The following is a 14,320-nucleotide window of genomic DNA, read 5'->3' on the forward strand; positions in this document are numbered from 1 at the left end:
TACTTTTCCACCCAACAAAGGGAAGCTTCAATCTCACTGCTTGTCTTCTTCAAAGTGCCCGTTTTGTTTTTTTGAAATGGAGACAAACTACTTTATTAGTAATAACAACTCAAAGTACAAGAGAGTTATACAATGAACGTAATAAAGAAGCCTATAGAGCAATAAGTGAGGGGGATTGACACCCCTTAGCACCAAAACAACATATCCCAATTAAAACTAGAAAATAAAATATGCCAAAATACAATGGAGACATAGTCCAGCCTAATGTAGAGAGCTGAGACAGAGAAATAAAGAAAATAAAGAAAGGGAAATGGGGCAAACACAGCAGTACAAAGGCTGAGCCTATAGACAAAAGCAAAAGCTGCTACTGTGGAAACTAGACCAAACGAAAATATAAGCTATGCTCCAAAGAAGGCCGGCCAGAAAACGAAGTAGTCACCAAAACAGAACAGGCCCTACAGGGCTGGTTGAGAGATAAAGACTGCCCAGTTGAGACAAAGAACTTGAGTGGAGTAATTCACAAACTGATTGTTTAGAGAGGCGAGAGCACCAAGCTGCTGCGTTGCAATCTTTTCAAAGACACAAACTACAGAAGCTCCACCAAAAGAGAAATACCCAAAACTCTTCTCCTTTCTTTACTGTATCTCCCTACCCTTTCTTTTGAAGGTTAAGCTGCCAACCAAGGTATTTCCCATTGCAACAAAAGCAACCTTGCCGAAATCGGACATTAAAATTATAGCTACTGAATGCTTATTCTCTGTGAAGACATTGCAATACTTGCTATTGACAGCAATTGGATTAACAAAATACAAGCATCCAGGTATGTCTACAATTTGTTCAATGAAACCAGAGACTGGAAAATGAAAGCGATGAAAGTTTTGTGGTGCCAATTGAAATATCACCAACGACCCATCCTTAAAAGCACTTGCACTTATATTTTTCCTTAAAGGACCTTTGACTGAAAAGTTCCACCCCTTAGGCTGTCATCAAATAACTTAAATGCCATTAGTCAGCAAACAGCAGCACAAACTGCAACATCACCACATTCCACGTGTACAATTGGTCTAACACCAGGCTTCAACTCTCTTATAAAGAAATTATTAAATATCTTGAAATAATCCGAAGGGTGTTTCACCTCAATCATAATGATTTGATCCTTGAAAGATAAAATGAAACGTGGAATATCTTTTGCAGATTCCACAGAATCCATTTGCCTTCTTTGCTTTTCAGAAATGCTATGTAAGGTTCCTTCACCCTTTTATCCATAAGATGTCCCTCGTCAACAAAACAATCTTTCCATCGATTATCTCTACCACTAGCCTTTTTTCTGACGATCATACACAACAGTATGAGATGCACTCGAACCAGAGTTTGCACCAACATCATAAGATGAAAAATGCGCCCATTCGCTTAATTTAAACATCTACCCATATGCAGCCCGTTTATCAGTCAAGAACCCTCCAGTCAGCTGTATCTTTAAACCAAAATGATGCCACAATCATTGACCAAGGACAGCAGATCTTTAGGCAATTGAAATTCCGAGGGTACTTTGAGAGGATGGGTGATGGCTTCATCCAAATAAGGCAGTGAGGTCTGCCCCTTCAATTTCTGCATTACACTTGTAGTCAAAACCATTAAGGAAACCCAAAGACTCCTCATTGCTGACACTAAAAGGTGAATCCAAGCCCATGATGGGAAGCTTTTCAGAGGAATTGGCAGCAAGAAAAGGAGAGTCTCAAATCAAATTTACTTTAGAGTTAGAGTTGGGAAATTTCGAATAATTGAATTGCTTGGTAGGAGAAACTGAGTTTGACCTGATGAGGCAATTAGAGGTCTGCATTTTGGAGCTGCATACCTCCAAAAGGTCTGGATTACATTCTGAAATAGATGGCTCAGAACGGTGAATCCAAGAAGGGGCTGAAATTAGAACTTTGAGAGCAGAACCATCATTCAACTCAGATTTTAATAAGGATGTCCATAAGTTGTTGAAGGATGTTTACTACCGAATATAATGATTGAGGATTTTCGGAGCTTGAAAAAATTTGCTACCTTTTGCAGATTTAGGCCTTTTGCAGATTCCTGAAACTAAAGGGAGTGGAGGAGAAGTGTTGGCCAGAAATGGAGAGTCGCTGGGTGGAAGGGGAAAAGTTTTCTTTAATTACTTTGGCGGATATAACATAATTATTCATGAAAGTAATTAAAGAAACCTTATCCTTTTTTCTCTCTCAATAAATCTTCAGCAGCCGAATTAAAATTACTCTTAATAGTAATTAAGTTGGCCTTTTTTTCTTTATTCCTCTCACTTGTGGGCCCCGCTGCCAATTTGCAACAGCTGTTTATCTTGGGTTCGGCAACATTCAAAGAGGGAGGCTGTTCAGATGCCCACGCAATTAATTCACTATCAACCTGATTGTCGGCCTTTGTCTTCTTCTCCAACGCCAGTGGGATGGCCGGAAAGGGCTTCAGAATTTCAAAAAGATTTCTACTCTTAGGAAGTGCTGCAAAAACTGATTTTGGAACATTCACTACAGATGGAAAGGAGGAAAGATCAAAATTTTCCTCTAACAAGAAATCTCTAATTCTCAAATGATCAATTGTATTTTTAAAATCATCCAACAAAAAAGGAACTTTGGAAGGTCTAGGAGGATTTAGAAACTCAAAGTCACTAAAATGTAGATAAATATTTACCCTCTTTAGATCTGTAATTCTGATCAAAACCACATAAGTTTACTTGAATCCGGGCTTCACTACAATTTGTTAAATTCAGAGTTTCAACGACTATGTCAATAAGACCTCCAAAGTGATCCCCAATAACCTCAAAAGTGCTTCTACACCAATAATCCAGAGGAAAGATTTTCATTTTGAGCCAACCACCATAGCCTTTAAAACAAGTGGCCGACTGTGTTCGATGTCGTCCCATCCTTCGAATTTGAGGTGGAAATTCCCCCCCCCCCCCCCCCCCCCCATTTTCCTTCCTCACCAACAAAGTCAATGATTGATCGATCCTTGATCAATACTAACGAGGGCGTTCTCATCAAATAGAGGATTTATTACAATTTTCGTTCGAAAAATTTCTTCCAGCCTCTTATGGATCAATCTCCAGTCATCTGAAGCAAATAATTTTGATATAATCCAAAGGTTTTCAAAGTTAACCTTAGCAACTTCATGATTCTTGATCAACCACTGCTTCTGTTTTGGAGGGGAAGGATGACTGTCCGCTTCTAGCTTCCTTTTTTTACTAAAATCCCGACTAACTTCCATTTTTTCAGACCTTGGAGCTGGGAGTTTAGGGTTACTGATCTTAGTCTTATCAACATAACTTAACTTTTCTACCATTTGCGGAGAAGGAAAACTGGAGATACTACAAGAGTACCATTTAAAATAGTCCAATTTTTCTACAAATTTTTCCAGCATCTTGCAAAACGACTTCCATCCTTGCTAATCTTTTCATGAGCAAACTTTAATAGTGAAAATACCCCATGAATATGGCTAGTGATCGCAGCTTAGGACCCATCCGGACTTTGCTTGAAACTTTGAAATTCTCAATCTTCCTCTATCAATGTCCCTGAATTTTTTGAAATAATTATCCACCGAAGTTCTGAGTAAATCAGAGATTACTGACTAAGTCCATCTGAGTTGGCTAATGGAAATAGAAATGCTTTTGCAGGCTTCCACATCTTCAATGAAACAACTATCTTCCTCTTTCCAAATGTAGTAGTGGGACTGATTGATTTTGCAACTGACAACCTCCATACTGTGCTTTGAGACTTGTCGGAAAAGACTGATGAAGAAACCAGCCACTAGAAAAGGGGAGGAGAAGGGAGAGAGGAGAGAACTTACCTTAAGGCAGGATGATTAATTTGCCCGTTTTGTTTGGCTATTATTCAAGACCTTCAACACCTTTTCTTTGAATCCATATTCTCAAAGTTTTGTTGGGGGCATTTGTTCTCTATCATTAGCATAGATTGAGTGTCTGGCATCTCGTTTAATGACACTGTAATTCATTTATTGGTAGGACATTTCTTGAAGTCTCAATCTCAGTGGCTATGGACAAATGTAGTTGAAGTTATCCTCACGGAGATTTGATTTGAAAAAAACCAACATGCTTTTCATGCCAAGTCACTTCTTTGCTTTGTGATCAGTTAGAGTGCGCTTCTATCCATGTCTCTTCTTAGTGCTCTCTCTCAAGTCTTTTGTAGGATTCTCTATTGAAGATATTTGTTTAAATTGGAATGTTTTTGTTTTTCCTGCATAGTCTTTTGAATTATGGTAGAATGGTTACTTTTTGTCGTCTTTTTATTATCTTTGTATTTTGAGCATTAGCAAGCCCCTAATAATAAACTTTGTTCTTATTAAAATAGGAAATAAAAGAAGGATAGCATTAGCATCAAACAGCACAAATTTGCACCAAAAGCAAAAATCACTTTTTTATAAACGAAGACAGGCTTCTTTATTATAAAACAAGAGAATCATACAATGTGTAATAGAGAAGCCTAATAAGGGAGAGAGGGGGATCAGGAGGCGCACCCGAATATCTCAACTAGGTTGACTACTCCTTAGCACCATCATCATATCTCATAGAACATCCAAAAAACACATAAATTCCAAATAAACGAGAACAAAACAACCAAAAAAGGCAAATACGAAACAGAAAGTAAAGAAACATAGAAGGAGATAAACAGCTCCAGAAAACTCCTATAGCTATCACAATCAAAAATAGGAGGTCTTCCACTAAAAAGCAAACAAAATCACTCGTTTTTTATAAATCAATATGTCCATTTTCCAAATTTGGTCACAATGGTATATTGCATGTAGAGTGTCTAAGAATTTTGGCCATATCTTCTCGTCATAATTCTCATTAGAACTCGAATCATTTCTGAAGTCGGTCGGCATTTGCTTGATGTGGCATTAAGACTATTATTCAATGATGGACAAGGTTTTGAAGCATCATCCTGCTTTTCCAAGCGGCTCGAGGGAAATGGTAGGAATGTAAAAGGGTAAAGAGATCTTCACTCTCACTCTCTCTCTCCCTGAAGTGTTGTATGTGGGTTATGACTATAAATGTCACAGCACAGTCATATTGTCCATTTGACTGAACAATCTAAAATATTAGAGGCATTAAAATATGCTTATCTTTCATTTCGTACAGGACATGGCATGAAGAATGCAATACACATCTTACATAGAAAGTTTTTGTCATAAATCTTACCTCAAAGCACCAATCATTTGGATGTTTGTGCGTGTCATCTCAGCTTTTGCACTCTTAATTCTTAAGCATCGAACAACCTCAGTTGTTGCTTTTGCCAATAAATCATCTGACAAGCTTGAAGATAGAGAAGCTGAAGGCAATAAAATCATAAATTCAAGAAACGTCTATTAGCAGCTCAAAAGTTGAACAAGTACAATAGATGACATTTCAATATATTCTTTACAATAAATGTTGTGATTTAAATGATATAAATGTTCTTTTTAAGTTTAACAATATATACGATGGAGATTCAAACCTCAGACCTCTTGGTCTAGGAAATACGTTGAAACGTCCAACTATGCTCAAGTTTTCAAAGTTGATTGATTACCATCATTGGTATCACCAAACTATCAAGTTCCACATAACTAAAATAACAAAACAAAACCTACGGTACTCAACAATCCCACCTTTATATTTTTTACACAAAAAACTTAGCTTCCATTGAGAAAAAATGAAAGAATACAAAAGCATAGATAGTGGAAACGCGTAGCAAATATTTACAAAAGCGCCTAAAAATAGAGACCAAAAATAAAATAAGAATCTAGCAAGGGACCAAACCTTGCTATAAGAACTCTCTCATCTTATGAAGATTATGTTTTTTTTTAAAGGAGACAAGTTCCTTTTATTATTAATAAACTCAAAGTACAAGAGAGTTATACAATGAGAATAATAGAGAAGCCTAGAAATGGAGGGAGAGAGGATCAATAGGTGCACCCGGACATCTCAACTAGGCTGACACCCCATAGCACCCTTATCATATGAAGATTATGTTGCAACATCACCATATCATTCAAGGCCCCTTTGTTTTTTGGAAAATGTAGATAACCAAAATCTTTAGTTGCCCAATATTATAGATGCTCAGAACTACAAATGCCCAAAATCCTTAGATAACCATGTTTTTCTTGAAAGAATATTTTTAAATATATTTAGGAACATTTGGATAATGGTGTTTGTTTTATAGAATTTTTACTTGGAAATGTTTAAAATTTACATGATGTTCCAAGAATGCCCTTACGACTATCCATTAGTTTATAATTAATTTAATATGATTTGAACTTGTATAACATATTTGTTCTTTTAATTTTTTCTTGAAAACCAAGGCTCGATTCTCTACTTGGAACGGACAGGCCAGAAATTATCTCGGAAAAACCCTACTTTGGGGACTAGACCAACCTCCAACCACTTTAACGCCCTTGTTTGGGTTACAAGGTCACACTACTGAGCTCTAATATTTGTTTTTATTAATGTAAATCTCTTTTTAATTATATAGCTGTATTATTTTATTTGTTATATTTTTCAACAATATAATATATATTAATTTAATATTTGTATGAAATATATATAAATTTGAATATATTTCTAAAAAATAAAAACAACTACAATATAGCCATGGAGAGTGAGAAATAGATAGTTGACAATATTTATTTTAATTATAAAATGGAAATAAAGAAGAGTGACTTATATACATATATGTGTGTGTGTATGTAAATAAAAGAAAAAAGATAAGAGAGAAGGGAAAAATAGTAGAAGAAAGATGTCCTTAACACCGGAATCTAGAAAACCAATGTTTCATCCAAAACCCTTGAGATACCTTCCATACGAGCATCTTAGGATGCCCAGGAAACTCCAAATTTACATGACTGCAAAACAAACACGATAATCCAGATCCCCACCCCATGCAACATCACCATATCATTCACATATGAAACCATTAACATATCCTGTCGTAGGTACTTTAACATATCCCATCATAGGTACTTTAACATATCCCATCGTAGGTACTTTAACATACCCCATCGTAGGTACTACGGTATCACGACCGAGATCTAAGATTGTGAGTAAATGTTTTTCAATCAATAAATGTTTTTCAATCCAATCCACAAATTCCTTCACACAACCAATACTCATTTTACATTATAAAAGAAATAACTTAATGTGGATTCCAATAAAATGAAATTAAAAATAATAATAACCTATTTATAGGAAATGGTGTAGTTTTCTTTATTATATTTATTTCTATTAAAAGAAAGTTTTTTATCCCTAGTTGAAATCTTCGGGGAGTTCTTTTGGAATCAGATTCTATTTGTTTTGGAAGATTTTTTCAAGTTACTCTGGGTTTTGGATGGCATTGCAAGACACTGTTGAGGCAGCCGATTGCTTCTCCTTGGCGCTTCTCTTTCTCCGTTCATCTTGAGGATTTGGGCGTGCAAGTTTTTATATTCGAATGGTCTCCTCTTGAGAGAGTTTTTAAGTTTTGCTTTGTATTTAGCTTTTTACAGATGTTTCGTCTTGGAAAGGCTTTGTTTTTCTCGTTACTTTTCTGTTTGAATTCGTTTTTTAGGTTGCCATCTTTTTGTTGCCTAAGTTTTAACTTAGACTATATTCCTCCCTAGTTCTTTTGCCTTTAGTATAATACTCTTCTACTTTGAGCTTAAATCTCATTTATTATCATTAATAAAGAGGCTTGTTTCTGTTTCAAAAAAAATAAGTTTTTTTATAAGAAACAATTTTGTTGATCAATAAAATTTATTTTAAAAAAAGGAGGAAGAGAAACGCTCTACTTCAATAGCATTACAATAAATAACTCCAATCAGACAACAGAGAAGTTAAACCATGCGAAGAAAAATGGGGATTCAATATACACTAAAAGATAAAGAATAGAAAATAGCACCATCTAAGAAAACAGGGTAGGTTCTTTCCTTTGAATTAAAAGTCCATAGATTTCTTACTAACCAAACTGACCACGAAAATGCACGAACAAGATTCATCCAAAAGATTTCTTCTCCTTGAAAGGATAGCCCAAGGATAGGTTGAGAAGATTGTAGGGATTGCTAAGTAAGATCACTTGCCAACTAAAAACAGCATCGTGCCATTCCAGAACTCTTTGATAAATGGACATTAATAAATATAGGTGATTGGGATTTCCATTTGCAAACGACACATCTATAAGGTGAAACGACCATGTAAAGAAGCTGTAATTGAAGATTGTCCAGATTGCTGAAACCCTGTCAGCTAGATCTCAAATGGATAAATGGGTCTTCTTTTGAAAGATTAGAAAAACCCATTAAAATAATAAATTCGAAAGACAGAGTTACAAAACTCACTGCCCACATGCAAAAGCATGAGTGAAATAACCCCAACGAAAAGCTACAAAACTTAGTTCCACATGTCTTGAATAAAAAACAGGGAAATCTCCAGACATTCTAGAAATGAAGGCCCAGTCCCTACCCTTCCTCCCCAAAATCCAAGAAAACCATGGTGGAGATCAAGATTCAGTTTTGTCAAGCCAGCACTAACCTACTTAAGACATCCACCACTAACAGATAGTGGAAACGCGTCAATGAATATCCTTATCTAAGACTTGTCATAGCCAATACCCCTAGTCCTCCAGTTGACAAAATAGGAAAGTTTATCAATTTGAGATAATTCCACATCCCAGTTCTCCACTTAACCCCACTTCTTCCCCAAAATTATATAAAAACAGTTTCAATCAACACGATCGTAAGGCCAATGTCAGTCTTAAAGATAACCCCTCCTCTTTCCTCTCTTTGTAGTCCTTGAACTCTCAACCAGACTAAACTACATCATATTTGAAGGTGGTTGTCATCTTCCTCGCCATCAAGCCCTGGCCTGTCACAAGGTTGTTCTGATACCAATTTGATGGAAACAAGCATCAAAGAAAAACATCTCCAAGATCCTCAAAGGAGCGTTTATTAAGAATGAAGATGTAAATGACCAACAAATAATTAATCGTCTACATTTAGAAGACTAATGAGGTAACCTACAACCTACTAACTATGTAAACAACTAATTACTAGCTAAAACAATTAAATTCAAATGAAAAATTACAAAATAATTAATTACTAGTTACTCTACATTAAAATTAGAAAAAACAGTCAACAAAAATTAAAAAGAAAATGGGACATAATGAATGCATTTATCAATTAAGTCTTACCAATACATGACACGGTCTTCTTCCTAACACTGGCTTGATTGGAACCCAACTGGGATAATAACGCACTTAACAGAAGTTCATGATCATTTGCCATGAGGTTTCCAAATTTGTGGAGAACATCACATAAAATATCAAGAGACTCACATTTTATCTCTGTGCTCATTCCCTGCATAATAAAACATGCAAATCTATCGGCCTAAACTTAAGCTTTTACTGCTTGGAACCTTAGAACAGTAAAACAATAAGGAAATATTAAGTTTAGAAATATTCTTCAGGAAACAAAATCAGAAGCTAATTAACTTGTAGGTAATAGATAGACGATGATTTTCAAGTCTATTTATCTATAGAAAAATAATTATCATGCTTTATTTGCCACAGATTCTGTTTGTTTTTTTTTAATGAAAACCACTTTTATTGAGAAAAAATGAAAGAATATACAGGCTTCTCCCCTTTTCCAACTATACAAAATCGAATTCAAATCGAAACCCAATGGGAAATCAGCCAGCCAAAGCATAACTTGGTGGTTTTGTCCTGCAATTGAACTAATTTAGAAGTTTTCTAGGGTTTAAGCACCTTGGTCTTACTGCTTTGCTCTTATGAAGTTGTGTTTTTCTCCTAGTAGTGTACCTAGGAAGCAACATTAGATTTGTGGTTTGATCCTCTCTCTTTCAACCTTATTGGACTTCTTACCTCATCTGCTTATTGGACTTTTGTTGGTTTTGGATTTTAGCTCAAGTGCAATCTAGTTTTGGTTTCATTTCAGGAGCTAGTTTGTTAGGTTTTAAGTGTTTACTTGTGGTGTCACATCCTCTTTGATCTCAATAGTTTTGCTTCTTTTTTTTTGTAACCAACCTATCCTCTTGAAGGTTATTTTATCATTTAGCCAGTGTTTTTAAAGGCTCAAGGCGCACTAAGGCGCATTGGTCCTCTGGAGCCTAGGCGCAAGGCGCAAAAAAAAGCGCGAGCTTTTTTTCATAAGGCGCACTATATATAAAAAGAGAAGAAAATATATCAATGTATAAAATATAGGTACCCAATATAAGTTGTTATAAATGGAGGATTGGAGGGGAGTGTGTTGTGAGATGGATGGGATGAAGGTTGAGTTTGTTGGGTTATCGAAGGAAGTTGAAGTCGAGAAGTATAAGAAGAAGAAGATGTAGACTTTAGAGAGTTTTTTCTAACTCAATGGGTATACCATGCTATGAAAACAAAAAACAATGGAGTTTGATGTTCTTGTCAAAGAGTTACAGAAGAAGGAGAAAGCAATGCAGATGTTAACTGAACGATTGAGATACTCACCCGTGATAAAGCTGAGATGGAGGATGCGAAAACTGAAGCACAGAATATTATTGTCTTCTCTTTTCCTCTGTTTTTGCACCAAAAAACAGAGTAATGGCAGCCGCAGCACCCGTTTTGTGTGAAGAAGGGTGGCCGGAACGGAAGGGTGGAAAAGGAAGCAAAAAGTTTTTGAAGTAGAAGCAGAACGGAAGACGAAGAACTGAAGAAGTAGATGAAGAGTCGTGTTGAAGAAACTTCAGGCGCGAAAGGAGAAGGGTTCTTTCTTCACGTTTACGTAATAGGTTTAAAAAACCTAGATAATAATAGTTTTTTATAATTAAAGCCCAGCCCATAACTTATAAAAAAAAAGCCCACGCCTAATTCGACTTGCGCCTAGGCGCGCCTCACCTTGAGGCGCGCGCCTAATATGGGCCTTTTATAATTCGCTGCGCCTCCTCACAAATAAGCCCCAAGTGGGCGCCTTGAGCCTAGGCGCGCCTAGGCGCGCGCCTTAGGGCGCTTTTTAAAACACTGCATTTAGCATTAGCCTCTTTTCATTTTATCAACGAAAAATTATGTTTCCTTTTCAAAAAAAGGGAAAAAGAAGCCCACAAGGAAACATGAAAGCAGACAAGGGACCATAACTACCTAGGATCCCTCAATACCCCTAAAAACTTAGTCGCTCCTCTCTCCCCACCGAAAACAATAAAATCGCACTCACACTACCTTGCCAAAGAAACCGGCCTCTCTCCCCAAACGGCAAGTTAAGGAGGAGATCCTGGATCATAACCCTAAGTCTATGACGAGCACACATCAAACCAAACGTTTGGAAAAAAGAACCCCAAATACCACTCGCAATGTTACAACACCAAAGAATATGGTCCAAGTCTTCCTCCACCTTCTGACAAAGGAAGAGGAAATTTCATAATTTTCAGATATGATTCGTAAAATTACAGTAAGGAGGGTTTCTGATGCACTTGATAAAAGAACATGAACTTTAGTGGGTAATGGAAGCTTTTCAGTAAAGTCTCTAACAACTCATCTTTCTCCATCTTCCCCATTAGATAAGGTGTTGCATATGGCTTTATGCAAGACTACCAGTCCTAGAAGAGTAAACATTATGGTTTGGGTTTTGTTGGTTCGCCATTTAAATGTCTTATCAGTTTTTTTTTAAAGGAGACAAGCTTTTTTATTATTAAAAACTCAAAGTACAAGAGAAGTGAGAACAATAGAGAAGCCTAGAAATGGGGAGAGAGAGAGGATCAATAACTCGGACAACTCAACTAGGTTGACAGTTAGAGAAGCCTAGAAATGGGGAGAGAGAGAGGATCAATAACCCGGACAACTCAACTAGGTTGACAGTTGACACTCCCTTAGCAAGCTCATCATATCCAAAATACAAGAACAGTATTGTCTTATCAGTTTTGTAGCATAAATTGCCTTCAAGTTGCCTATATCCATCCATTTGCCCGTTTTGCCTTCAACACGGAGAAGATCTGATTCATCTTTTTCTCTTGTGCTCGTATTCAACCAAGTGTTGGGAGAATTTGTTCTCCTTCTTCAATCTATCTTGGGTGTTCAGTAATGATTGTAGAGAAACAATACAAAAGCTTTTAGAAGGACCGTGTTTCAACAAAACCTCTCGTTTACTTGGGTCTAACGCAGTAGAAGCAATATTGGCGAAATTATGATTTGAATTTGAAAGGAATCAAAGGGTTTTTCACTACAAATTCTCGACCGGATGGATCATTATGAAGTCGCTCATAGAAACGCTTCATCGTGGTGCATGCTTTCTAAGGAGTTTGACAGTTGCAGTATTTTGGAGTTCAATTGGTATTGGCGAGCTTTTATTTTCTCAGCCTAATTTTGGGCATGATGCTGAATGGCCTTTTTGTTATTTTTTGTTTTCCTTTGTCATTTAGACATTTTTATTCAAGTAAGGATTGCCCCACTAGATTTCCTTGTATTAGTAATCAATGTTGTATAGGCTTTATGTTAGGTCTGATGGGTAAGTTTCAATAGTTTTATTGCATATGATGAGAGCACTAAGAACCTTGTTGAGATGTTCAAGAGCGCCTGCTGATCGTTCAGTTATTAGCTCATTGTATAATTCTTGTCCAGAAAGGGTAAAATTCCTTCTCCAGGAAGTGACTAACTCGTCTTAATACCATGCACAGATTACAGAAACATTGTCCTTGGCTCTTTATCACCTTCATGGTGCTGTCTTGCCAATCCAACAATGAATCTGTCGAACACTTATTCTTCATTGTCCCACTACAAGAGGCATCTGGTCAAATTTTTTATTGCTTTCACTGGTCAGTGGTTCTCCCGAACTGACACTTAGAATTGGCTCCATTTGCTGCCCAATGATCTACCATTCAAAGACTAAAGAGTTTTTACAGATTTGCATTATCTGTACAAATTTGTGGAAGATTTTGGATGAAAGAAATGCAAGAATCTTCCAAAAAACAAGCAAGACTAAAGAAGACAATATTCATTCCGCCATCTTCAATGCATTTTTTTGGTATAAAGCAATAACAGCTTTAGAAAGCTATAGTTTTCTCTTTCCTCACTACAAATTGGAAACATCTATTGTACTCCCTTTAGTATGGGTATCTTTGTATCTGTGGATATCCTTGGATGTCTCATTTAGTCAATGAGATTGTTTCTTATTAAAAATGAATATAAAAAAAATAGACTGAAAACTAAGAAGCTAAAAATTGTTGGCATGAAAGCCAATAGAATACTCAGCTGTTTCAAATTCTCTTAGCTTGGACACTATGAACCGAATTAAATGACTGTTTCAGACACTCACCGCGGTTGTGATCCCCTTTATCAATTGGGGTGAAAGAGAGCTGAGAATAGATTGAGCAAGAGATGAGACAGAAACTTCAGCTACAACTGTCTTCAAGGCTATGCTGGCAACATCACGGTGCTGGTCCTTTCCATTAAGCAATTTGTCACAAAGTTTATTTGTCATCTCCACAACTCGTGTTTCGCTAACCTTCTTCACTAATGGAGCAAGACTGAAATTCCAATTGACGAAAGAGTTCAAAAGAAATGGTTAAGAATTACAATACCACGTCAATACTCTTATTAACTTGACCAATCCTATCTCTCCATCCTTTCGTTTCACATACATGCATAATGTCATAACTCATAAGAATAGGTTCCTTTGAAGAAAAAGACAGTCTACAAGATCACAAGAAAATAATCATCTATTGGAATTGCCATTGCATCGAAAGCAATGAGTATTGACGCCAATGGTCTACAGGGAGAAAAGGTAAAATCCGAACATACCATTTCACAGCCAGCCCAGAAACATCACCAGCTGCATCATCAAGCTGTTGTATGATGATGTTGGATAGTTTAATCTCCAGGTCAGTATCAGCTTTAAAAGTCTCTTTGTTTAATTCGTTTAATAGATCAGAGGTTGCCATGTATCTGTAATCTTTATCTTTGCCTGTCATCTAATGAAACACTCGTACAAGTCAAACCAACCATAAGCAGCAAAAATGTCAGAGAAATAAAAATGTAATAGATATATAGTCTAACTCCTCAAGCAATCCGGTAAAAGAGTACCTTCTCTAGGATACCCGTCATCGCTAAATTCGCCATTAGTGAACTCTTTGTTTGGGCCTGAAAGAATGCCGCTAGCCTTAAATTTAGAATGTGAATGATCTGTAAAGTCACAACCCAGAAAACAGAAAACAAAGAAAAAGAAAATGTATTTGTTAACAAGTTATAGATTCTCCAGACTGAAATTAACAACCTCGAAAAGAGTAATATCCAAAATGAAGGTGCAGGTAAAGAAAGAAACCCTAAAAAACAAAACCAGA

General features: G+C 36.4%; 1 protein-coding gene across 2 annotated transcripts in view; it reads right to left on the bottom strand.

The window, feature by feature from the left end:
* The window catches only part of LOC101211136 (cullin-associated NEDD8-dissociated protein 1), a 35,258-nt gene that overhangs the window by 20,557 nt on the left and 381 nt on the right, over positions 1-14,320 (bottom strand). The window contains exons 2-6 of one of the 2 annotated variants that reach the window (XM_004133687.3): positions 14,064-14,162; positions 13,782-13,951; positions 13,297-13,507; positions 9,204-9,369; positions 5,210-5,339 (exon numbers count right to left, since the gene is read on the bottom strand). In XM_004133687.3, coding sequence (XP_004133735.1) covers positions 5,210-5,339; positions 9,204-9,369; positions 13,297-13,507; positions 13,782-13,951; positions 14,064-14,099 — 713 coding nt within the window. In that variant the 5' untranslated portion in view covers positions 14,100-14,162. The remainder of the gene's footprint in view (positions 1-5,209; positions 5,340-9,203; positions 9,370-13,296; positions 13,508-13,781; positions 13,952-14,063; positions 14,163-14,320) is intronic. The other variant, XM_011652277.2, reaches the window with a different exon arrangement.

This window comes from Cucumis sativus, chromosome 3, assembly GCF_000004075.3.
Source record: "Cucumis sativus cultivar 9930 chromosome 3, Cucumber_9930_V3, whole genome shotgun sequence".
Classification (NCBI taxonomy): domain Eukaryota; kingdom Viridiplantae; phylum Streptophyta; class Magnoliopsida; order Cucurbitales; family Cucurbitaceae; genus Cucumis; species Cucumis sativus.